This window comes from Crocodylus siamensis, chromosome 3 (genome assembly GCF_052110815.1).
Source record: "Crocodylus siamensis isolate JL-2025a chromosome 3, ASM5211081v1, whole genome shotgun sequence".
Taxonomy (NCBI): Eukaryota; Metazoa; Chordata; order Crocodylia; family Crocodylidae; genus Crocodylus; species Crocodylus siamensis.
The window spans coordinates 78933255-78959901 of record NC_143397.1 but is presented as its reverse complement, the minus strand read 5'-3'; the positions used below and the strand labels follow the sequence as shown (position 1 = coordinate 78959901).

Below are 26647 nucleotides of genomic sequence, written 5' to 3'. Positions count from 1 at the left end.
GCAATTCCAAATATCTACTCAGCTGTTTAAATATGTGTAAGTGTGGCAGGACGGTCCCTAGGGGTGCCGTGACCTCCCCTAGCGCCCTTGCCTACCGTGCCAACCTGGGTTATGAATTCACCCTCTATCTCGCCTGCCACATCTTTGATCTTATTATTATTATTAATGGGAGGCTGCCTTCCTGCACTCCTTGGCATGGGGCCGGTCTTGCTATACTGGGGTTCTGTTCTATTCTCTGCGCTGGTCCTCTCTCGGGGCCTACCCGATATGCTCGCCCCCTCTCCCAGGCCTGCTCAATATATGCGCCCGCCCCTGGGGCCTCTCTCAGACTGTGCCCTTTTGCCCCCCCCCCGGGTTTCTCAGTGGGCTTACTCCCCTCTCGGGACTTCTCAGTTACAGGCAGTGCCCAACTCAGGCCTGCCTCCCATATGTCCCACGGTCACCCACACTCAGGCCTGTGCCTCGCGCTTCCCGTGGTCTCGAGGCCTCAATGGGCTTGCTCCCCTCTCGGGGCTTCTCAATTACAGGCAGTGCCCGACTCAGGCCACGGGATGTATGGGTGACCATACATCCCGCGGTCACCCACACTCAGGCCTGTGCCTCACGTTTCCCGCGGTCTCACGCACACTCAGGCCTTGTCTCCCGTGCTTCTCACGGTCCTGCCCTCACTGGGGCTTCACTCACGCTTCCCACGCTCACGCGCTCCTTGCCCTCACTGGGGCCTTGCTCGCGCTTCCTGTACTCGCCCGCACTGGGGCCCACCCGCATTGGGGCCTTCTTTGCCCAACTTGGGCTTCCCAGAATTGGGGCTCAGGTGGTCTTAGCTTTACCTGGCCCCCAGACCCACCTTCTCAGGCCTACGCCCCACTGGGGCTCTTCCCAATTGGGATTTGTCCTGATATCGCCCCCACTGGGCTGGGATACCCCACTAACGCAGCGCCTCCTGCAGCACTAGGAACACCCACACCTTACTGGGGAGCTCCTAATGAGGCCTCCTCCACCCCTACAGCCTTGCCCGGTCCTCCGGTATTACTCAAACACCCCAAACAGAAACTCAAGACCATAAGCCTACCGGCTGAAACACAAAATAAGCCTCCTGGCTATAACCTCTGTTCAACACCACCCTGGCTACTCTCTGTCTCCCTGTCAGGGTTCATTCCACCGTGTGTCATGATGCCGATGCTCAGGCTGCTCTGCTCTGCTCTGCAGCAGAGCTTCCTGCTATTCAGGCTGCCAGAGGGGAACTGGCCTTAGCCTTCTCTGCTTATAAAGGCCAGGCCCTGCCCCCTGGTAGTCAGCTGACCCAATTAGTTGCCATAGCAACTGGCACCTGCTGCCCTAATCAATGGCAGCTAAACCCATTTACTACTATCCCGTAGCAGGCAACCTGGTGCCCTGCTACAGTAAGACATTGGTTCTCAACCTTTTTAGGCTACAGGCATTGCTAGACAGACTCAAGGCATCCCTTAATAGACCTAAAGCAGCCCATCAGAAAATGCCAGCTATTAGTTTTTACTTATTTTTTGCCTACAGAAAAAATAGAGCAATTTTTCTTTTGCAGAAAACTCAAAAGGACCACAACAGGTCAGAAGTCAGAATGTTTTTCACACTATGGATTGCTATTTAAAATCTTTGGGTTTATTTTGTGAATCATGTTTACACCCTTAACAGCGCTAACATTGAGTGGTATCCCATAACACTTTTGTGGTTGAGAATCTCTACTCTGTTGGAGTCCAATTATGTCTAGAAAATATCACTTAAATTTACACCCGGGCTCTCCAAATACCACCAAATTTGCATTGCAGAGAATACCCACAATTGTCACCTCACAAATCTCAAAAGGGCTTTCACCCAACACGGACACTCTTCCAGAGAGATAGTTCACACTTCTGAAAGAGGCACTTGGATACCACATGTAGAATTGTTGCAGTATAAAAAGAAAATCCCCATGAATTGCAGACCATTAGTTACAACATACCACCCTTCCCTGTAACCTATGCAGAAAATCAAACAAATGCATCTATACTAGAAGACCCAGTTTTTAAAGAGATCTTTCCAGAACCACCTGTCCTAGTCTTTAATTAAGCACTGAACTTTGCTAGCCTCATCACCAGAAGCAAACTTCTTATGACCCGAAACACACCAAATGGATCCTGACCATGCCAAGATAAGAAATGTACAACCTGCCAACACATCTCCACCAGTCCCACAATAACGACACCCCACTGAACTATCACCATCACCATTCCTGGATCTTACACATGCACCTCCAGAAATGTAATATATCTTATCCCGTGCACCAAATGCCCTGATGGAAAATATGTAGGAGAAACCAAACAAACAACAACTTCATACCAGAATAAATGCACATTGAAAATCCAAAAACATCCAGTTACCTGCGGGTTCCCACTTCTCCTTCTCAAAAGACAATTACTCCCTCTACAATTTCTCAGTTTTAATTCTCAAAGGGAACTTACAAAACTTCTTTTGTAGATGAGCCTACAAACTTCATTTCATAAATCTACCAGATACAAAAAAGCATGGTCTTAATAATTTAGACATTGGATTTATGACATATTACAACCTGCCTGACATCTAACACACTAGATAACCTGCCTGTTATCTGAACACTTGGGTTACTTCACACTTTTCCCTCTCATCCCCCTGCCCCATCTCTACCTTTTGTCTTGCAAACTTCCATTCAGTTGCATCTTCACAGACCTCTTGTTTATTTTGGCCTCTTTTCTACCTTGGAGAACTCATAACATCATCCCACTGCTTGAAGAAGGGTGTTTGTGCCCAAAAGCTTGCAAAGAACCTTCTTCCACTATTTAGTTGGTCTAATAAAAGATATCACATCTATGCAAAGAACTTGCCTACTTAAATCCTTGATTCCTTAAACAAAGAAAAACTACATCAAGATCCTGAAAAGGGAGGAAAAAGAAGGAAGAGAAAGGGCAACCCAAGGAATGGCTTACTGGTTAGATCATTCCCCAGGGAAATTTAAGGTGTTCTGTACTAAAAAGTCTGTGAATAAAATTCATAAAAAGCCTTGGGATTAGGGGCCTGCGCTTGCACCTGTCTCCCTTCATAGAGCATGCCCACTGCTCTGGGATACAGAATCTGACTTCATCTTGAATGATCTTCTGGCTCCATGACTCTACCCATTATAAAAAAGGACGAGGTTCAAGTAAAAGGGATGAAGGATACCTTTAGCCATGCCTAGTAGTATTTTCCTAGTAAAGAGAGATGTGATTTCAAGATTGACTGAGGTCTAGAATTCAGTCTCTCTGACCAGTGACAAGTTCCTGGTTTACCTGGAAAGCTGCTAGACCCACAGCCAGAACAATTAAGCCATAAGGTACAAGCCCACTGACCTTTCCACTTCTATCTATCAATTATATGCACTGCTAGATTTGTTCTAGAAGGTCATTTCCTATCTGATCAATCCAAACCAGCTGGACATAACAGAAGTACATTAAGAGGACATAACATAAGATGCTCAAAATCTGCCCATCGGAAGAATAGGAGAACTATATGCCTTTTCGGGCAGTATAGGATCATCCTTTGAAGACTTGTAAGGTTACTCACTGGCATAATGGTAGAGCTATATATCTCCTCAGAGAAAGGATCACCCTTGGTTGCCCAATGAGAGAATGGAAGACCTGTGACTCTCCACAGTGAAGTAGGAATGAACTCCAGAGCTGTGACATACTTTCTGAGCTAACCTTAGCAAAGTCTTAGACATCTTGGAGGTGAAATTGGATCAAGGTCAAAATTTCATTCTTGCCTAGAATATTTATTTTTTGAACAAGTGTAGAATTTGTTATTTCTCCTCCACTCCTACTGCCAATGTGTTCCCCAGAGATCCTTGGTAATAGAGGGAAATCATTGTGGCACAATCATGTATCAAGATTCCATTTCTGCAAGGTCCTTCCTCCTCAATGCTTCCAATATAAATACAGTTTGGATGTAAATGATTATATCAATAGTTAAGCAAAGTAAGTTCTAAATCATGGAATAAATCCTATCCTTACAATGGGCAGTAAAAAACTAAAACATGTCAGTTGGATAATTACAATTTAGCCCATGTAGGACTTCACACCGCTTCACAAAGAGGGTAGAGGAATTGGAGAAATCAGAGGAAATGAAAGGATATAAATGGTGGAGTGGTAGGAAACACAGCTTTTTCACTAGGATATTTTCATATAATCTAGCTTTTGCTTTGCATGAGCAAGAAAAATCCTAGAATTTAAAGCTGAAGGAATGCTAATAACTCAACTAGCCCATGCCTCTAGCACTGCAAAAAATCTAAATATCTGTATGCGATAGTTTGAAAGCTACATATACTAATTTGAGCACAGAGTATCCTATGTTGCATAATGACAGCTTATTATGTATGATATATTATTAAAGATTTCAGGTTTTACATTTGATTGTAAGTTATTCCAGGGAGATTTTTCTCTCTCCACAGTTACAAACTGTGCATATATCCTCTTAACCTTCCTCTCATATTAATTCTTTTTTTCATTTGAGCAAAGTAAATACATCAAGTGGTATACTAAGGTAGGCATAAGATGATTGGGTATTTTTTTGCTGAGCTATCTCCATGATTCCAATAAAGAAAAATTATATGCTTGTACCTGTTCATACTACCTTGCTTCATACAGCATAATTACAGATATATGCATAATTTAATTCTAGCAACCAAAACGCTCTAAAGGAAAGGAATCATTAAAACAGTAGAGTGATGAAATCACTAGAAAAAAATTATGAAATTATAGGGAAAATAGACTCATGATGCATATTAGATAAGTTTGACAATAAATGATGAATACCTTCCTTCAGCTGACAGTCTTGTACTTTCTGGGAACACTTAAACTCTACATATTCTTTTTTTTTTTTTATTAACAAAAACTATTCTTCTCTCAAATGAATAGGGTAGAACATAGGTTTTGCTTGACTATTAGCCAGTGTCTTCTTTGACTTTAAAACTAATTTATTACAGCTAACTATGGGCTTGACCAGGAGAATTTAGAAACAGATACAGATATGACCAGCAAAGAGGTTTTTATCATGTTTTTCAAGTCGGATCCATCCCCAATCTAAACATCGCTCCCAAAAGAATGACTCCACAAACTTCTGCTAAGCTAATATACTGGGTGGGAGTGAAACAGAGATACATCTTATATGTGTTGTAATTTGTTCCTCCTTTGGGGCTGTATGATCTTTATTACTGTCTCCTTCATACAACCCTCTGTTTTCTCCAGTAGGTCTGGAGGACCAGGTTCTATAATCACCCCACAATACACAATCACTTCAAGTATCCCCTCACTGTGGGCTGAGGCTAAATGAGATGAATTAACCAGTTTAATTGATCTGGCTTGTAACTCAAATTGTAAGATTTTAAAGTGAATGGTTGTGTTTCTCTGTGTGTAGCATAATTATGTCTCAATAAAAGTAAGACATACATAATCTACCTGTGAAATGGACTCTCCCAAATTTAGATCCCTTCTATTGTACTTGTATTAGGGGTGGCAAGATGAGTTTTAGAATATTTATATTTCAAGAATATTCTCACATTACGGGTGCCATTGAGTCATACACCCCACACAATGATAGGGTTAACAGCAGTCACTGTGCTTGAGGACTGCAGAGACAGTCCCTTCCATATACTTCTGGGGATGGAACATTGACATTAGCAAAGGTGAGAAGTAAGGAATTGCACCCTTTTGCCTATTCAATGGTGTCATTGATTCCTTCTCAAGTTTCAGAGAGTAAAAACTGTGCTCTAAGCTGCTGGAGGTCTGTGACTATCTGACCTAAATATGTAAATATCTATATTTTCCCAAGAAGCAGAGATGAGTGAGCTGGTTGCTTGTTAGCTCTGATTTGTGTCAGCTGAGTCAAGTTTAGAATCAGGTGTACTGCATATTTTGGTGCCTATGCCCAACTTAATTTTAGTAGATGTGAGAACTATTAATCACCCTCTTTCCTTGCTGGCTTTGCACCTGAGATAAGAACTCTGCCACTGTCTTAATTTTTTTCTCACAATATTCTTCATGTTGAACCTATTTGCAGGCGTTGAATCCCATGGGGATTTAATCAATATTTACTTCTAACTATTCACCTGTTCTGGAGATATATCCTTTATTTCCTGTATTTCTTGTAGGCTGGGAGCAGCTAGCACTAAAAGGAAATTCAGGGTAAGAAAAAACTCACAGGAGAAGGATGTGTAGAAAAAAACTACAGGAGGCATCCAGATACTTATCTGAAAATTTTTCGCTAAAATCAGTCTATCCAGATTTCTTATCAGCATTTGTAAATGTCTAACCAGAAGAAAGGATTTTATTTTTCATATGCTGATACTGTTGGGAAGCAGCAGATGAAAGCAGGAGTCTCTTTCTCTCCCTTTTAAGCAAATAAATATCAAATAAAAAAGATTCCAGGAGAAAAGGGCAGCTTTTGTACTCACTTCCCCATCCCCTATTAGGAGAAAAGTAAAGATTCCAGACAAAAGAGGAAAGACCAGTTTTCAGTTACAAAGTGTTGCCATCTTAATTGACACTTTGCATCCCAGGCTTATGCTTTTGAAATTGACCTCCAAGAGGTCTCCCAGAGCACCTCCCTTCCAGCTGCCTAAGAATAAAGTCACATGAATGTCCATGGCACAACAGTGCTGCAAGAAATGCGGGCATCTGCCTTCACTGACTCTGGTGGGAAAAAGGGAATACTAGTCATGAGGAACATGGGAAGAAAACAAATATAGAAGATTTATCCTGTCACGTTGCATCTCTAGATGAAGAACTGATCAATGAGGTTTGCTTAATGTGTTGAATAAAGAGTGACTGATGAAAACATTAGCAGCTGTTCCTGGATACACGAGGGTAAATCAGACTCTACAGTGTACCCTGGAGAATCAGTCCCAGTTTAAGATCACTGGAGTCTTCCTCTTACGATTTTCTTCTTTGTATGTCTTAAACCATTTACAATGAAGGTGGCATTGTATGATTTCTTTTGTCGAAGATCAGATAGTAACACTGGTGACCACGTTCTATACTACTCTAAAGTGCATGACCAATATGAGTTAGATCAGCAGTTCTGAACCAGGGGTACATGTAACACAGGGGATATGTGAAGCCTCATCAGGGGGTACATGAGATATATTTCATACATTCTCTAACACAGGTCAAAGGGCCTAAAAAATTAATTTCCCATTAAAAGGGGGTACATGAAGTCTCACTCTGAGACCAAGGGGTACGTCGACTGAAAGAGGTTCAGAACCACTGAGTTAGACTGTTGTATCAAAAACAAAAAAACAAAAATCAAGCAAGGGTTTGACCTGAGGAGGGACACTTTATGGCCAAAAGCTGTTCTAACATCTCTCCCAGCTATACAGTTGGTCCAAAGAAAGAGATCACCAAAAAAAATTTGCTTTTGCGTATTTCCTGAACCAGGACAGCTACAATAATACCCCAACCTTAATACTCAAAAAATCAAAGCACAGACTTTATTTTTTGAACCAGAGGGTATGTGTAGATGTTACATTTAGATCAACTTCACCAGAATTAGGTTGATCTAAGTGCCAGTTGGTGCAGACATTCAGACAGGTTAAATTGGGTAGAAGCTGGCAGGCCAAATCTAAATTAGTTCATATGACCATGGTACCCTGGGGTTGGGAAAGCCCAGGCACTCACCCCAGACCCAGGGCTGTGTTCTTCCTAGCCCCTCAACCATGACTAGTCAGTATTTACCTCCCCCACATGCAGACCCACTAGCACATCCCCTGGACCTGCCCATCTGTCTCCCTGCCCCAAGTTATTTGCACAGGATTCCTAACATGGCTCCTGGCATGTGTACAAGGTGCTTCTGATCTACAGTCACATGGCTTAATGTAAGCTGCATGACCACACAGGGAGTGGCAAACATCTGCACATACCCAGAGTAACTGTCTGAGATATTCTGTGCAACATAAATTCCATCCCATTGACATTAATAGAAGTTTCAACTTACCTTTCATCATTTTCAGTAAAAGCTGTGGTAAAAAAAAGAAACCTTGACTCCTCTGAAAGTTACAACCTGTGTCACTTATTTACAGATCACTGATTTACCTATCAATACAGAAATCTGCATTTACCTGTTCAGCAAATGACACTGATTGAGATTTTCAAAATAATCTAGTGGATTTTAAATATCTAGGACTCAGGGTAGAAGTAGGACAATATTTATTTTATTGTTCCTTAGTATGCCTTCACACTGGTATCAAAAAATGAAACCAAACCCACTAAAACATGGTAAAAAATATTATACAAGTTGCAAAATCAGGTATTCAATGGAATGCCAAAATTAAAGTAGCTCATGGTCCATGTAAAACAGCATACAATTTAGGTTGTATAAAATTATATTACCATAAAATACAAAGCCAAAGGAAATATTTCTATTGCTTTTTCTGTTGTCTTTAAAGTAAACAGTTAATTTAAACAATATCTTCAGGGCTTACAGCTTTAATTTTACACTATTAAATCTAAATAAATAAATAAATAAATAAAACCTTAAGTTGAAAATTACTAGAAAACTGACCAGCATAAGAAAAGAAACTAATTAAAACAAAAAGAAAATGAGATAAAAAGTGAATGTGTGCTGGATTTTGAAAAGATTCAGCTTTAATGATTATGTTAATTGCAAGTATGCATAGCGATAGGAAAACTTGAAGTCAATTGGTCTAAATACTTGTATGACCCTGCAACCAAATACTAAGAAATGTGACAGCAGTTGTGAGGTGTAAATAATTGGAAATGAAAAGGGAATGCAGGTTTGTGAAAATGAAGCTGTAAGAGTCCTACTAGTTGAACCAGCCTTATCTAAAAGATTTATAACCCATCTGAAAGACAACGTTTAAAATCAGTATTCCTTATTCCAAGTGAAGGTCAACTCTAAATTATAATCTTTCATAAGGATAGGGGGAACAATCTGTAATTTTTCTCATAAAAAAATCACTTATTCCTCAGTTCCTATATGCCATTCAGAGAAGAGCTAACTTCATGAGACCACAGCTTTACAGAAAATGAACTTCTCTACAAATAGAGCACATATTCCATTTATGCTAGCACAGTAGGAATGTTAACTTCACAGTCTGAGTCTCTTTTAATTCCTCTGATGTATTCTCTGTCCAGCATTCTGAGCTGAGTCACCTTCATTTTGCTGTGTATGTGTACATTAAATTCAGGAGAAAAAAAAGGCTTCTTCCTTGATTGACTGTATGTTTCTATATAATAAGTATGCATAGAGACCCAACTGTTTGTTAAGGAAGTTTATCACCTCACCTGTCATGTTGCAGTACACAAGAAACGGTCCCAAGGGGCCACTTCCATCTGAATCGATATAGTAAAAGCCTGAAGTGTTCCCTCTGTGCTTATAGGCTTCACATGATTGCTCATAGATGGCTGTAAAAGAACATCTTCCATCACAAATGTAATGGCATCATTTTATATTCTATTTGTGGCAAGGAAAAAATATGTTGGTGGGGGGTCACCTATATGATGGTTTATTGAAAACAGAGGAAAATAAGGGGAAAATCACACAATAAAATAAGCACTATTATTTGGCAAACACCATTTATCTTTATTTAAAGTGAAAATTTCCATAGGTATTTCTGAGGTTATCTTTTTGCTTCCTCAGCAAGGTATTGCAGGAATAGAAGAAAGAAAGTAGATGAATGGATATGACAACAAATGTGTAATTCCAAAATGAATAACATTTTGAGTAATATTTAGAAAATGCCTTTATTCAAATTATAAATGATTTAGGAAATAAACCTTAAATATAACCATTAGTCTTTAAAGTGACATAGTGCCCTACCCTCTGCTTGACTCCAAACTAACACAGCTAACCAGCTCTGTGTTCAACTTTCAAGATAAATAACCAACTGTATAACGTGAAAAACTTTGGGTCCAATTTAATGACAATAAAAGCCAATGGAAACCCTACCAAGTAAAGAATGTGGAGTTTGGAGAATACTATTTATTAGATCTGTGTGAAGCTTCAGTAGCTGATTCAATTCAGAGGAGATTCTGTCCAATTCAAGGACTGAATCTCCAAATCCAAATCAAATCAGGAAACCAATTAAAAGCTCTGAATTGATTTGAAGCATCTGAATTGATTTGGAAAAGGATTTGGAAATGATTTGGTGATTAGGCCATAGACTAAACAGGGAGCTGATGCAGTTGCCTCCAGCTGGTAAGTCTGTTGGGGTTGGGGGAGTGGGGAGGGAAGGGGTATGGGGGAGGGAGGGATTGCGGCTGGGACTGGCTTGCTCCAGGCAGAAGGGGACAAGTGATAGCAGGGCATACCCCCCACTCCCAGCACTGCCGCACCCTCCTGTGCCAGCTGGTAAGTGGTGACAGCACCTGCCCCACCATGGTGGCTGGCCAGCATTGGCAGCACTCACTGCCGTGCGTGGACTGGCAAGAGGCTGCAGTGCCCACCCCACCACAATTTTCCACACCAGCTGGCAAGTGGTGGCAGCACCAGCCCCACCACCCCAGGTGGCAAGCATTGCCAGTGCCCATCTCTCCATGCCAGCTGGCAAGCACCCACTCTCCTGTGCTGGCTGTCAAGCAGCAGCAGGGCAGAGTCTCCACTCCAAGCTCTGAGGCAGGCACAGCAGTGCTGGGAGGAGGGACTCTACCCTGCTACCACTTGCCTAGCCAGTGCAGGTGGGGGCATGATGCAGGCATGGCTCACTCCAGGCAGAAGGGGGCAAGTGGCAGCAGGGCAGAGCACCCACTCCGAGTGTTGTCGTGTCCACATCCCTCCCCTCCCACCCCACTCCTTGAGTAACATGCTCCCCAATCCCTCCCTCCCCCAACCCCAACGGACTTATCAGCTGGAGATAGCTGCGTCAGCTGCCTGTTTAGTCTATGGCCAAATCTCTGACGAGGCACCAAATCTTTCAGATCTGATTCGGCCGAATCAAATCAGGACAGTGATTTGAATGTCCAATTCAAATCACTGTCCTCTGAATTGGCCAAATCCAAATCTGAAGCGAATACTTGCTGCTTCGCACAGGCCTACTATTTATTTTTAGTTCTTTGAATGTTGCACTACAGTTGGATCATAGTCATATTACTTTAGCTCAATTATATTGAAAGTAAGGAAAACAAACAGCCTCATTAGCTAAATATTACCTGCCCCTGCTGGAATACCCAGAAGGTGCAGATAGGGTCAAGATTATAATGCCTTACAGTAAATAGCCTTAATTTAATTTTTACTATGGCAGCAGAGGCAGTAGGTGATGGTGTAACATGATGTTTATTAGGAATTTTCTACTAGGACTAGTAATATTCAACATTATAGTCCCTTGATAGTAGCATAGTACCACACCTCACAATATTCCCACCGGTCCAAACTTCTAGGCCCTTTACACTGAGTTTCAATGTTTATTCAGTAACTAAAGGATTTTAATCTCTTTTCTTCAATTACACAGAACTGAGGTTATTAATACTCCCCTCTCCCCCCTGAAACACACACATACTTTAAAGGTGGAATCATTACTACACTATTGTAACCAAAAAGTAACAGGATTGACTTCTAAACTACAGCAACCTTCATAGCATAGTGACAGTCTGCCTCACAGTGATTCACTATTAATATAATACCAAAATTAGTCACATACCATGTCAAAAAATTAGCTTTCCAAAATGGGGTTCATGTCTTAAGTAGAGGTATGGAATTTTTCTGAACAAAACAGAAGCATGGGGATCTGTAACATGGCTGCTACTTTTTTTTCTTCCATTCCCTCCAGTGGCCACATGGAGGGAAGAGCAGATTCCAAGAGGGACTGATCCAGCGGAGGAGTGCAATGGTACAGTCACACTCTTTTGATTCCTGATCTACTTAGAGTTTAAAACCAACTGCCTGCCAGCAACAGAAGTGGCATTTCTATTCAGGCTGCTGAGGGAGTCAACTAACTTCATGACTCCTTGTAATCTGTCCCATTAATCTCTCTTCACTCAGCAGGTGTTAACAACCCTCTCTCCTGTTAATGGCTGTGATATTCAGCTAATCAAAATGTCCTTTCTTCTGCAATTTTTGGTGTCTGATAGCTACTCTGGGTTTCTCTCTTTCTATTTCATGGCCCTGCAGATTATTTTTAACTCTTTTCAGAATCCTAGACCTGCTGATGGAGTCCAGGCTTCAGCAGGAGCTATAGTTTCTTGACTGAGTACCTAAGAGCTGCAGACAATTCACCTGTGAAAGCATTAAAACTAGTTTTTGCCTGAGCAGAAAAGGGAGGGTGAGTGAGTGGAAGATTAGGCCCTGTCCCTGCTCTATGCAACCAGAACTCTGAAACTTCTCTTTTTTTTTCATTTTGCCTTCCCAGTAATAAGACGCATTTCTTATTTTGGGGCCATGAAGCATACAAGAAATACAGTACATTCTGCCTATGTTTCAACATAAATATGAACAAAAACATTTTAAACATCTTATAAATACACTTTTGGTGTAATATAACAACCATTAGACAATAAGCCTTGGCATCCATTTTTGAAGCCATCATTAATTTACTATATAATGAATCAAATCATATTCCTCGTCTGTTTTTGTCTTGTATTCTAACATCATATAACAGGAGCTGTTGGTTGCAATGATTTCTGAAAGTTCATTCATGTTGCCCACTCCAGCTCCCTTAACATTTTACTTAATTCATAAATCTAGAAGCTACTAATTACTGTATTGTATTGTTTCCGTTTCCTCTAAAATCTAAAAGTTGGAGACTGTCCTTTTAAAAGTCATAGCTTAGATTTCAAGAAGTAGGTTTTAAAATTATGAGAACTGCCATACACCCCAGAACTCTGCGCATATATCCCTTATATGAAAAGCACCAATTATATGCTATGCAGGTTATGTATATTGTTTTAAAACAAGTTTAATTAGCACACTCGTTTCTTTTCGATACAGCAATGTGTTGACCGAGATCTGAGGAAGGGTGTATAGGTATCCAAATGTCTGTCTAATAAAATATATAACACAAAAAATCCTTGCCTCTCATATTTTTCCTGGATGATCCTGGTTGCTATATCACCACAATACTGCTAGTGTGCCACTTGACATTTTTTCCTTTCTTAGGAAATACACATTCAGAACCTTGGAGTAAGGACCTGGATTATGAAATAGTCCCAATAAATAGAATTAAGTAATGGACTTGATGCCATTGTTATGGATCATCTTCTGTGGGGTACATTATGCTAATGTAAAACAAGGCTCAAACCATAAGCAGCTTATGTGTATTGTTTTGATTCAATTATGTATATTTTCTAAAGTTCTCCCTTTACTGGGGGAACTCCAAGTGAAAAACCATCACTGTGGTATGCTTGATAGACTGAGTTCCCTGATTCCTTTCTCATATGTCAGGTTTAGCCCATTGCCATTCTATTGGAGTTATTCTGCAATTGGGTTCTGAATTGAAAAATGACTTAAGCATGTGTTAATGTTCACTGACTTCAAAACTAAGCATTCACTTAAAGCTTTGATATGTGTGAACATAAGTACATAACCAACATTTTAACTAAATGAAAGATTCATCTGCACAAAAATGGAACACAATAAGATTTTCAATAAGTCCTGCAATACTAAACTATTTAGGGACTTTTCAAAGCTCCTTTTAAATCAATGTTGAATATCTTTGTTAATATTAACAAGACTGACAAGTCTTTGAATATAAATATAATCTTGCATTACTATAAAATTACCATCCCAAGTAAAACAGTAGGAATAAAGTATCTCAGTCTTACAGTAATGACAGGTAGCCCCCATGTAGCCTGTATTTGTACAATTGCAGTAGAAGCTGTTCCAAGACTGTGAACATTCACCACCATGTTCACAGTAATTAGGCAAACACCTAAAAAAAAAAAGGAACATAATCACTTATTATACCACTACCTAATAATTACAGTAGTATATCTATCAAAACATGAGAGCCACCTTTGTGACAAAAGTGATACTAAAGGCAAAAAGTTGAGAAATAAGAAGAATATGCATTAATCCTGTAGTAATTCTGAAGGAGAGCATCAACAGAAAGCTGGGGAAAGAGTAACTTTATTACCTAGATATTGGATTTCTCATACATTAAATAACTGCCATTTAAAGCAGCTGTTCTTCAAGGGTAAATATCAGTGGGAATTATATTTAGAGTTACTTTTAATTATTTGTTTTTCCGTGCTGTATAAATAGGTCCAATCATCACTTATTACAAATATACACTTCCTCTAATACTAATGGTGACTATATGCACTCTCTGTAATTGGCATTCAACACCTGTTCTGCACTCTTACGCAACATCTTGCCTCGTATGTATTTCAGTCATGATTTTGATTCCTTTTACACCTTTTATTTTGACAAATACATTGTTATCTCCAATCCGTAACTCATTTATGTGGTCTTCATTTATATTGACTCCTTGTCCATTTCGATTTATCTTTCTAATAGTCTTCACAAAATGAAAAGCTTGGGTGCAATTGACGATGTTTGAATCAAGTTTAATATAATTGGAGACAATTTAAAGTATAATTAAAACCTTTTAACACTGAATTTTAGACCTTTCCTCTCTTGTTGGCTTTATAGTAGAACGCAGTGACTAGCTAAGTGAAAGTATTTCTATTCAAATTGCAAGGGAAATTGCAACACTGTCTGAAATGAGATTTACAATCTAGTGCCTTTTTCTGAAAGAACCAACATCTTTGCAAAGAATTTGTACTGATGCTGCTACAAAATAGGGGTAATATCTAAATGTACACAGCACAGTGCTTGGTTTAAAATGCAAACAACAGCAGAGGAGTGGATCGGGCATTTGCCATATAGTACTTGATAACACACTTTGAGTGCATGACATCTACAAATGATGTGTAACTTAAGAACTAAAGCACTAGACTGGAGATAATCAAAAGTTAATCTTCAAATTAATGCACTGACTCAGAACAGAAACACACCTTTTCATGGAAGACAGGATACAGGACTTTATAAATCAGTTATCTTCTGATAGAAATCTTCTTTAAATAATCTGATTCCTAAAACTGCAAATTATGGGAAAAGATACCAATATGTAAAGAATATGTACAGAGACCTGAATTATTTTTGTTAACTTCCTCTCAGGTACAATTCTATTTGGAAACTTTCTGAATGCTGGAGATCTCAACTCTATAGATGAAACCTTTCATCGTATGTCCTGTATAGCACACTGCTGCCAAGACAGCAAAGGTAATAATTCTCAATGGGCTATCCTATACCTCTGCATAGAGGCTAAAGTAATTATGACAGATGCATCTGGCATTCTCTCTTCAGAGACCAAATGTGCTCACTTTGAAAGGCATTTAAGATGACATTTTGTCCTTTGGAGCTATTTTGGGGATGGCTTGTGTATAATTAGTATTTATTAAATATTGTAATAAATTGATAAAGGATCAGAGAGAAGAACACTGAGGAGAAATATTTGCAGAGATATGTTTATATGCTCAAGGGTTATATGGACCATGAAGTAACCTAGACAACATATAGTAAAAAGGCTAAAGTGGAAGACCAAATTAAAGGTAATAACTAGAAACAGTAATTTTTAAAAAGTCCTACAAAAGAAGGGAGTGAAAAGATTATGTAAACAAAATATTTTATCTGTCACTTTTTCAATTTTCTTAGAAAACCAACATTGAACAAAAATTGAGAAAATATGATTAAATGCAGAAAGAATTTGATGACAAATATTTTGGAGGTATTGTGAAGTACTGAATATTATGGAGATGACAAATATACAAAAGATCTTCAATAACTGAATTGTTTGGAGTCTATTTTCCTACAGATACAAACACTAATTTCTGTTACTGTTGATAGGTGTTAAATGTAAAAATCTTTTGTTCTTCAGAAGAGATCATTAGAGTTAGTAGTTCGATTTCATCTATATATTACTAAGGTATAAATCGTTATAAGCTCACATCTTGGCCAATTATCTCTCTGTTTGCGGTTGGAAAAGTAGACTGATACTATACCCATTCCTTTGAGAGAAAAGACATACTGAAAGGGATCAGTGGTATAGAACAGCTAAATGTGTTGACAGAATATTTAATGATTGGAAGAAAAAAGAAAAACCTTTGATGATAGACTCAATCTATTCTCAAAGTCTGACAGAAAAACTTAAGCCATCCACTGCAATGATAGGTTTAGAAAAATTGAATTGGGAACTGGTAAGTAAGCAAAGCAGAAAGAGTAAAGTGTGCACTTAAATATGGATCTAGGGGAAGATCGATAAATATAAAGACATGTTTTGCTTGATACTTTCTGTCCAGACACATGGAAAATACGTGGACAAGGGAATACTTGCAAATAGATACTTTGGCCATATAGTACCACTGGTGTGTTACAAAACAGAGGTTAACAAACCTTACTATAGTCAGAGGCAAAGGAGTACATAGGTATTCAACTGGGGTTTGAAATGACATGCAGAATTAGTTCAAAGAAAGACATACAGGAAAGGTGTTCCAGAAGCTGGGCTCCAACAAGCACACGATTTATGGGATTGTGTACGTAAAATGAAATACAGTTCCTGGGATAAACTATACACGCCTGTCCAGAGTGAATGCTGAAATATGGAGCCAGTATAAGAATGGATAAAAGATACTGTACTGCTTTGTACACATGAGAAGGTGAGAAGCAATACACTGAAAGTGCCAGGTCATTTGAAAGCTAGGGAGATTATGGAAAAAGGAGTTGTAATAGTCAAGAATAAAAGAGTCCAGGATTAAAGTAGCTGAAGAAGAGTAATTCAATGACTGAGATGAGGACCCATTCTTTTACCACTTTGTGTGTCACTAAACATGAAAGACCATGAACCACGGTAATGAACTATGATGGTTATACAAACTGAATAGAAAGAGTTAATACAATATCAGAAAAGCAGTAAAATTCCAAATGACTTGAAAAAGACTGAGACTAAAGAGTTCAAGTGACTTATGCAGTTCTGTGTGGGAAAAATATAAAATTGGTGATACCAGACATAAAACAAAAAGGGTAACAATCTCCATATGCTATAAAGATTCAGGGAGATAAGGATCTAGGGAAGAGGTAGATACAAATCTAACACCTCTGGCATAGTATTTAACAGCAGCATAAAAAAGTAATCAAATGGTAAGGTGGATAAATGAGGTACAACATATAACTCTGAAGAAATTTAGCTAGCACTGTAGTAGAGACAGGAAGGTGATGTTTGGAATTCTGGGAATATTTCTGGTCTTTAATATAAATAATATATAGCAGTACTTGATCAGGCATACTTAAGAGAATGCAAAGGACCTGAGGATGTAAGCAAGGGCCGTCTTAGTTATTTTAAATAGTTAAGAAATGCAATTTTGTATTTAATAGGGAAGCCATAATTTACAAGAACATACTTTGGAAGGGAATGATTATTTTAAAAGTACCTAGTCATAAAATAAATTTAAGCCTCTACTTCAAAGCAAAGGAACTACTTAGTATCAACTATATCATGGACTTGAGAGGACAACTGGGCTATTTTCCATCCTGACACTATCAGACTACCCCAATTGTTTGGCTTTAAGTACTACAGTGTTTCACTAAAGTTTATATAGCTCACATATTACCTTGTTTGACCTGCACACAATTTGTCTCCCAATTCTTCCCTTTTATTGCATAAAAAAGGATCAAGTGGCTTATTAGATATGATGATAGTAGTTTGAATCTAGAACTGTAAGAACAGCACTTTCAAAATTAAGGGGGCAGGGCATGAAGACATGGATGTGATGGGGAGAGGAAGTACAGAACAGAAAAACTGGAATATTAGAAGTATAGGATGAGGTAACATTGAATGGAGGGAAAAAAATAAGGTAAAAAAAGAGAGAAGCGTGAGATACTGAGACTAAAAAAAACTGTAGGTATGATTTATACCTTGCGTTGGGTTCCATAATGGAATTTGGAGCTCAGTCATCAAGAATTCAGATGTTAAAATTCATAATCTGTTCCATGGGGATTTTGCTTTGACTTCAGTGGAGACCTCAAAGTCATCCAGTATCATAGGCAAAGGGGTGTGGAAATGTCAACTGCCACTGCAGGGTTGGCCATACCCAGTCTCAGCCTCCCTCAAACCAGGGCGGGGCAGACCACACCAAGCAGCAGCAGCAGCAGCAGCAGACTTTTTTTAAAGTTCCCAAATCAGGTAAGAGTTTTTCCTACTCTCCTCCCACTCTTCGTACACAGTCTCTTCACCTCCGTGCTCAACACCACCTCCTCTCCCATTCTCCCCGATCCCTTTTTCTTATGCCTCTGGGCTCTGGAAGGGGAAACCTGCCTCCTACTACCACTGTCCAAGTTGTTCCTTGTCCTGCTTCAGCTGAGGCTGCAAGGAGCAACTGTGCAGGAAACCAGACTCACCTGTGGACAGAGAGGTGGCAGCAGGCTGATTCCTCCACCCTCTGCCTACTCCTGAGTGAGCAGGGAACACCTGGAAAGACTAGGTAGGAAGGAAGAACTTGTCAGCTGCTGCTGCTGTTCTTGGCTAAGCCTGGCTCTCACAGCTGAAGTAGGGCAGCTGCTAAAGTCCGCTCAGGGACAGTAGCAACAGTGGTTAAGGGAGAGGGGAAATATGGGGGGTGGAAAGAGGAGGAGACCTCTTTCCCCTTAACTGCCCCTGAGCATGAAGGAGAAGGGAGACCATGCCAGGGGGAGGGATACTTACCTGTTGCAGGGGCTTAGAAAAAAGTCCCTAGATGCTGCTTCTGCAGCATGGTTTGAAAATGAGGAAAGCATACCACCACATCCCCTCTGCATCCATCCCTCTCTAGAATGTGTCCCTAGCCCTCACTGAAGCTCAGAAAGTTCAGTAGTAAGGGTACTATCCAGTGAAAAATAAAGTACCAAGGGGGAAACATAGAAGTTAAAACTACATATTTTTAAAAGGCATTTTATGAGCATTTGGAGTAAAACTGCTGAGTCATGGATTTTCCAGCTCTAACTTAGTTGAAGAGACAGTTTTGTTTTAAACAAATTTTCTGACCATCCTCTTTTTAGTAAAATTTGGAAAAGGATTAATAAAAGGAAATAATAGACTCTTTTGTTATTATGAAAAAGTCAAAACAGCACAGGTAATTGTTATGATTTTCCAGATAATACCCCATCAATGATCCAGGATGGATTAAAACGAACCTGTTATTGAGTAGAGAGCAATTTACAGCAATATATATGACAACTGAGTTCTGAATCTATTCAGAAGAGAGACTGATAGTTTTGATGAATCACATATAGAGTAGGTTTATGAAGGTTGGAATAATGTACATTAAACAATAAACGAATCATTATGTTTTTTGAGGCTAAAGAAAATAAATTACTTAAAATCACAGAACAAAAATATTTTTGTTTGTTTTTTTAAAGACGAAAATTGAAATATCTACCAACTTTATTACTTAGCAAATTTTCATAACATAGGGTGAATTTCCCTAGATGGCAAAATAGAATTGCCCCATTTTTACCACCTTCTGCAAGGACCGACTATAATAGGTAATATATTACCTAGGATCATACTTTTAAAAGAAAACTCCAAAAGAAAACAGCATTGGACTCAAAACCACAGGAAGTTATTGTGTGTTTACCTTTATTTTACATATTTTTAACACTTTTAAACAATTCAAAAGTATGTAAAATGTTTTTAACAATATATATTGTGGTTTTATTTTTAAGTGACACAAAACAATAATAATGGTCACCTACAATAATGCACTGTAATTGTACCAGAACTTAGAGTACTTTTGTACGGAGAGTCAAAATAAGGTATTTTTTAAGAACTCTCTGCTTTGACAGCAGTTAAAAGTTTGAGAAAAATGCTTTCATAAATAAAAAATCAGATTTGCCCTTACCTGTCTATAATGCCACACAGGTCTATCTGAAGGTCACTGAAATTACCAAGGGAGTTTTGCTGAATTGAAATCAGATCTACTGCTTTGTTACCAATGGAAATGAGTCTCATGCATCCTTGAAAACCAACAAATGGACTTTTACATTCAGAACCATTACCATTATTAGGACACCCTGAAACAAACAAACAAATAGAAACAATAGGAATAGATTACTCTTACAGAGATGGCTGACATATTTCAAAGGGTTTTACATCTTCATGAGATAAAATTATGGGAGTCTTTGAATAGAAATTAGGTGCCTTTGGGCCTTGTGATATATTAAAGATGTTCAAGTGACTCTTCAGATGTTCTAAGGTAACTTTATAATAATAATTTCACAAAACACTGTGGTAAAATTTAAACCTCAATTTTGAAATTCAAATAAGGTTCATATTTTTGGAATCAAGATGTTCATGAACACAAGGGTATTATATTATTGGGTTATTATTGTTTTAGAATAACTCATTCACAATCTACAATAAGCTAATTTTTACTCAATTATTATAATTTTAAACAGAGCCTATTATCTTTGAACATACAAATATACAGCCAATAAAATGCATACATTAAATCCATTGAAACTAAACTGCTCAGCAAACCAGTTGCCAATAGAAAAGAAAAGTAGTTATTGAATCATAGGTTATGAACACATTATGTAAAAACAGTTTTATTATTATTATTTTTCATAGAATCATAGAAAATTAGGGTTGGAAGGGACTTCAGGAGGTAATCTTGTCCAACTTCCTGCTCAAAGAAGGACCACCCCCAACTAGATCATTCCAACCAGAACTTCATCAAGCCGAGCCTTAAACTTCCAAGAATGGAGATTCCACCAATTCTCTCGGTAACCCATTCCAGTGCTTCACCACCCTCCTAGTGAGAGATTTTTTCCTAATATCCAACCTAAACTTACCTTTTTTTTTCAGGCAGTTTTATGGTATTCATTTACTTGGCTTGAAATACAATTGTTAATTTGTTACTGAATAGCTAGCTATGTGACAAAATATGCTTTACTTTTTGTTTTCTGGCTTCATTTCAGGGGGCAATGTTGCTTACAAGAATGATTCACAAGGACACTGCTTTGATCTTAACTGAAAAGTATTGTCTCTTGGGTCACATAAGTCAAAGAGTTTCTTGTCTCATAGTGTTAGCATTCAATGACTGAAAGACCATTCTCTGTTCCATAGAGTTAATAGGTAGCTCATGCTGAGTTTTACTATACAGGAAAATGAAATGACAATGGAAATGCAGAAATACATTACAGAGTGTGGAAACCAACATTAAAGACTCAACAGATTTTAAAAACTTAAAATGAAGAGCATGAAAAAAAAGGAAAAAATAAAAACAGAGCAAGGTCCCCTAGTCAGGCAAATGACTTACCTCTCAACTCTCATTGCTTTCAGAGGTAGATGAAAATATTTAATAATCAGTATCGGATGCAAAATATTACAAGTTAAGGGCTTTTCAGGGTTCTAAGTGAGAGCAGAATTTGAAGCCAACACCTTACAAATCTGTTCCAGTATTTGTTGGTATACTATGTTGGTACATAATGCTAGAATAATGATAATAAGGCAAGTGTCTAGCTGAATGTCTCCAGTTAATTTTGCATTTTTGAAATAGACATAAATAATTAGTACAGTTCCATTCTTTGGCATTTTTATCCTAAGCTGAAATAATACCATTTTCTGCAACACCAACTGAATCCAGTTCCATATTCTTTCATATTCTCTGTCTTTTGAAACATTTTGTCTTCTAATCATGCTATGGTAAAGAATAAATCATTCGCATTAATATTAATGCCAGCAGTGTTAAGGCTTGTGGCCAGTGTACTAAGTTGTCCTATATCAAAGTGAAGAAAAGAATTCCATAAATTATGGAATTCACCCTATGTGCTTATGTATTTTTCATTAATCTCTCCTTGCCCTTACAGTTGCCAATCACTATTATCATTTCAAAGTACAAGAACTGAAAGATTCAGCATCTCCTTGACTCCTGCATGATCAGGGCTCGTGTTTGACATCATAAAGCTAAAGAATTTCCATACTAATTAAATATATTCTCAGCTAAGACTCTATAGTCCTAAAATACTTTATATTCCTAAGAAATTACATCTTTTCCACTGGAAGACATATTTTCATATTTTAACAATAGGAATGCAAAAACATTGTGCATATTTCAGCAACCTAAAAGTGAGAGAAGGAGAGAAGAAATTGAAGTAGTGAAATATGACAAAAAGAAAGGGTTTTTCAAACTCCAAAGCTTTTCAAAGGCCGTTTTGCAAGTTAGTATGACATTGTACAAGCTGCTGGTTTGATCATAAAGCTGCATTCAGAGAAGCTGAGGGGTGGACAGGCAATTAGAGCTTTCAGTGTTCTTGGCAATAATTTGTTCCCCAGAAGATAGATAGAAATGTCCTGCTGTACAGCTTAATTGGTTATGCCATTTTTTTGCAACCATCCACATCCCTTCTGAGCTGTGCACCTGTACCATCAGCCCTACAATACTCACTGGTGCAAATCACATAATCAGGAACCAAAAGCAACGCAAAAAGATGAAAATGAAAGAATATATTTTTTCATGCATTCAAACAAATATTCAGATATTTTTATCACTCCCCTCATTCTTTGTCTTCTATCTAGGTTTTTATCATCTGCATCGTATCCAAGAAAACATTCACATTAATCTTATTAGCTTTCTGCCTTTCCAGTGAAATTTGAAAATCATAAATAATATGTGTAAATCTATGCAAATGAGATTAAACACAGGGACATAATATAATTTATATGGAACCAAAAGTAAACTTTGGTATATTTGCTAACATAGTATTATCAGGAATTCACAAATGTTAGTAGATCCAATTAATTTTTGTTGTATAATAAGTTAATTTATTTTTAACTACTAAACAATAATCACCATTTCCCATGTTTTTCCAATACCTACCATGTTTTAGACCAAGGATAAGCAATGAATAAAAATGATAACATCTTAAATTTTCTTCCCCCAAAATCTTGAAGTACTTTGCTTATCTTGACTAATTCAGAACATACCTAGGGGGTATGTTGTACAAAACCATCAGCAGCCACAAGCTATGACTTTAATGTAGAAATCACTTCATGAGATTTCTGGTCTATGTATGTAGTAGCTTATAATAAGAAAAACTTTCCAAAGGTGCTTAAGGGTATTTATCATAAAAGTTACTTAGTACCTAAATTCACTATTTAAGCTACACTACCATCCTTGAACACATTCTAGGTACTGTAGTTCCTTCAGTGGACCTGTACAAGATGCTTACATACTGATGTCATCACATAGCTAAGGACTTTTGCAGAATCCTAGCTCAAACCTAAGTCCTGGAGGCCCTGAAATGACTACTAACAAGCAATGTTACTGGCTATCTTATCAGCAGGGCCCATTCATTTGTGTGTGCTACAAAACACAATGTAGGTCTGCATGCTGCTGCATGTGTCTGTATGTTTTAATGCTTAGGGTACTCATCTGGGATGAAGAAGATGAAGATTTAAGGCCTAACTCCAGAACCAATAAAATTCAGGGTGTGCCTACACAGCCTACACCTCTGTCATGGAGAGATAATCAAGCTAGTATTAAACAAAAAGCAAGCTATATTAGCTTGTGCAGTCCTGCCTAGGCTGCTCCTGGAATCAAAGCTAGCTTGTATAAACCTGGCAATGGTGCTACCCACAGCCACATCCAAATTTTCAGGATCCTGGAGTGCCAATAGGTCTCGGTCAACTCCTACTCTGTCTACAGGGTGGAAGCCATCACTCAGTAGAGTACCCTCCTGTGGTTCTCTCCCACACCAGATTAAACACTAAATGACTATTGATAATAATTTATTATATACAATAGTAACTGAGAAACTAACAGATTCAATAGATCACATAGATAACAAACACAATATTTTCTAAGTGCTTGATAATAATCTATACCAGCAAACAGAAGTAAATACTTATCATATAGCAAAAGCAAATTTGTTTTGAAATTTAGCACTTAGGCAACTTATAACAAGCATATACACTGGGATAGCCCACCAACCAGAGGTATGGACAATCTTGGGGCTAGCTCTGTCAGGCCTTCATTCAGCACAGATGTAGTTAGGGATCTTCTGGAAGAGCTAGACATTTTTAAATCTGCAGGTCCAGATGCCCTCCACCCAAGGATGTTGAGGGAGCTGGCAAGGGTCATCGTGGAGCCCTTTGCCCAACTATATGAGCATTCATGGTCATTTGGCCAGGTGCCGGGTGATTGGAAACTGGCTAAGGTGGTCCCAATTTTCAAGAAAGGGAGGAAGGAGGACCCAAGTAACTATAGGCCTGTAAGTCTCACCTTGGTGCTCAGGAAGATCTTGGAGAGAATCATCAAGAAGCACATCTGTGGGGGGCCTGCAGGGGACATCATGCTCAGGGGCAATCAGCATGGGTTCATCAAAGGCAGGTCCTGCCTGACCAACCCGATTGCCTTTTATGACCAAGTAACTAAATCCTTGGATGATGGTGTCACCGTGGACATAGTCTTTCTAGACTTTAAGAAGGCCTTTGACACTGTCTCTCACCCCATCCTCATCAATAAATTAAGTGACTGTGGCATTCATACCTGCACAGTTGGGTGGGTAAAAAATTGGCTGATGGGGCGCACGCAGAGAGTAATGGTGGACAGGTTGTACTCAAACTGGCGAGATGTGAGAAGTGGGATACCCCAGGGCTTGGTCCTTTGGCCCACACTGTTTAACATCTTCATCAGCTACTTGGATGAGGGGGTGGAAAGCACGCTGTCCAAGTTTGCTGATGACACTAAGATGTGGGGCGAGGTGGACACACTTGAAGGGAAAGAGAGGCTGCAACTAGATTTAGACAGACTACAAAAGTGGGCAGATGAGAATAGGATGGGGTTCAACGTAGACAAATGCAGGGCGCTGCACCTTGGGATGAGGAATCCACAGCATACATACAGGCTGGGGAGTTCCCCTCTTGAAAACACAGGGGTGGAAAGGGATCTTGGAGTCATTACTGACTCCAAGATGAACATGAGCTGTCAGTGCCAGACCACAGCCAGCAAGGCCAGCCATACCTTGTCACTGTTAGGCCGCAGTTGGAGTACTATGTCCAGTACTGGGTGCCGTACTTCAAGAGGGATGTGGCCAGCCCAGAGAGGGTTCAAAGGAGGGCCACCTGCTTGGTGAGAGGGCAGCAGGACAGGCCCTATGAGGAGAGACTGAGGGACCTGAACCTGTTCAGCCTCAGCAAGAGGAGGCTGAGGGGGACCTGGTGGCTGCCTACAAACTCATCAGGAGAGATCAACAGCAAATAGGTAGAGCCCTTTTCTCCCCAGTACCACCTGGGGTGACAAGCAACAATGGTAATAAGCTGATGGAGAATATGTTTATGTTAGTGATCAGAAGGCTTTTTTTTTTTTACAGTTAGGGTGGCCAAAATCTGGAACCAACTTCCCAGGGAAGTGGTTCTCTCCCCTACCTTGGGCAAATTCAAGGGAAGGTTGGATGATCACCTGTCTGGGGACTTGTGAACCCAGCATTCATTCCTGTCTGTGGCTGGGGGTCAGGCTAGATGATCTGTTCAGGTCTCTCCTGACCCTAGCTACTATGAAACTATGAAACCTAATCAGCCAGATCCCCACAGCATCACTTTGCCTGCAGCAAAGCAATTAACTGTGAGATGGTTGCAGTTGAGCCCCCATGGAGCTGTGCTCACTCTGCTCCTGAAGGGGAGTGGCAATGCTGTCATTTGGTCAGAAGATGGAGTCGTCTGTCAGGGCCTCAGGTGTGCTGCTCCTGAGACCGGGTTTTCCTCCCTTTTCCAAACTTTCCTGGATGCCTGTAAACAATCACACTATCCCCAAATGCTTCCCCAAGGCATCTCCCTGTGTTTGGCACGTGGAATGTCCCTTCTTGGCTGTACTTTATTGAGCTCTCTGCTGGAGCTCCCACAAAGCCAAGATTCCCTACGGCTTTCTTTAGCTCTCCCAGAGAACCTTCTTTAGCAATCCCTTTCCCCGATTCCCTCCCAGGGAATCCCTGAACTCAGGGAACTAAAGAGTGGGGCGAGGAACTGGTTTGCACAAACCCTGCTCCTTTAGTAAAGGATACCAAGCAATCCTGAGTACTCAGTACAGGCAGTCCTTGGCTTATAATGTTTCAAGTTACAACATTTTGCACTTACAATGTTTATAATTTGACACCCTGTTTCAACTTTCTGATGTCTGTTTTGACTTTACAATGCTTGATCTGATGCCACATCAAGGCACGCCAAGCCACACCAGTGAACAAGTTCGCTGCATTGCCCATCTCCCTGGAGAACATCTGTCCAAACTTCCTTGGACACTTTCTTTAAGAAAGCAGACAAGACTCCAGAAAACCTCCAGCCAAGACTCCTGAGAAGACTCCAGCTAAGAACCCTTTAAAAAGTCCAGCAAAGTCACCTCAAAGAAGTCCTTCCAAATCAATATGATTGCTATTTACAATATAAATACATTAATGTAGTTCTATATTACTCATCTATAATTGATTGAGTACAAAATTCTGGGTTATTTTTGGTGGAAATAGGGTATCAGGCCTTGGTTCAGGAACCAATCCTCCATTTATAATAGTGTTTCCTATGGGAAAATCAGTTCTGAGTTACAACCTTTCAACTTAAGACACGGTTTTCAGGAATCAATTGTGATGTAAAACC

The 26647-nt window shown here is 39.3% G+C and overlaps 1 protein-coding gene across 3 annotated transcripts in view; it reads right to left on the bottom strand.

Moving 5' to 3' along the window:
• CNTNAP4 (contactin associated protein family member 4) overlaps nt 1–26647 on the bottom strand; it is a 431793-nt gene that overhangs the window by 83130 nt on the left and 322016 nt on the right. For all 3 annotated transcript variants that reach the window (XM_090038567.1, XM_090038569.1, XM_090038566.1), the window contains exons 10-12: nt 19905–20076; nt 13794–13900; nt 9324–9443 (exon numbers count right to left, since the gene is read on the bottom strand). In XM_090038567.1, coding sequence (XP_089894693.1) covers nt 9324–9443; nt 13794–13900; nt 19905–20076 — 399 coding nt within the window. The remainder of the gene's footprint in view (nt 1–9323; nt 9444–13793; nt 13901–19904; nt 20077–26647) is intronic.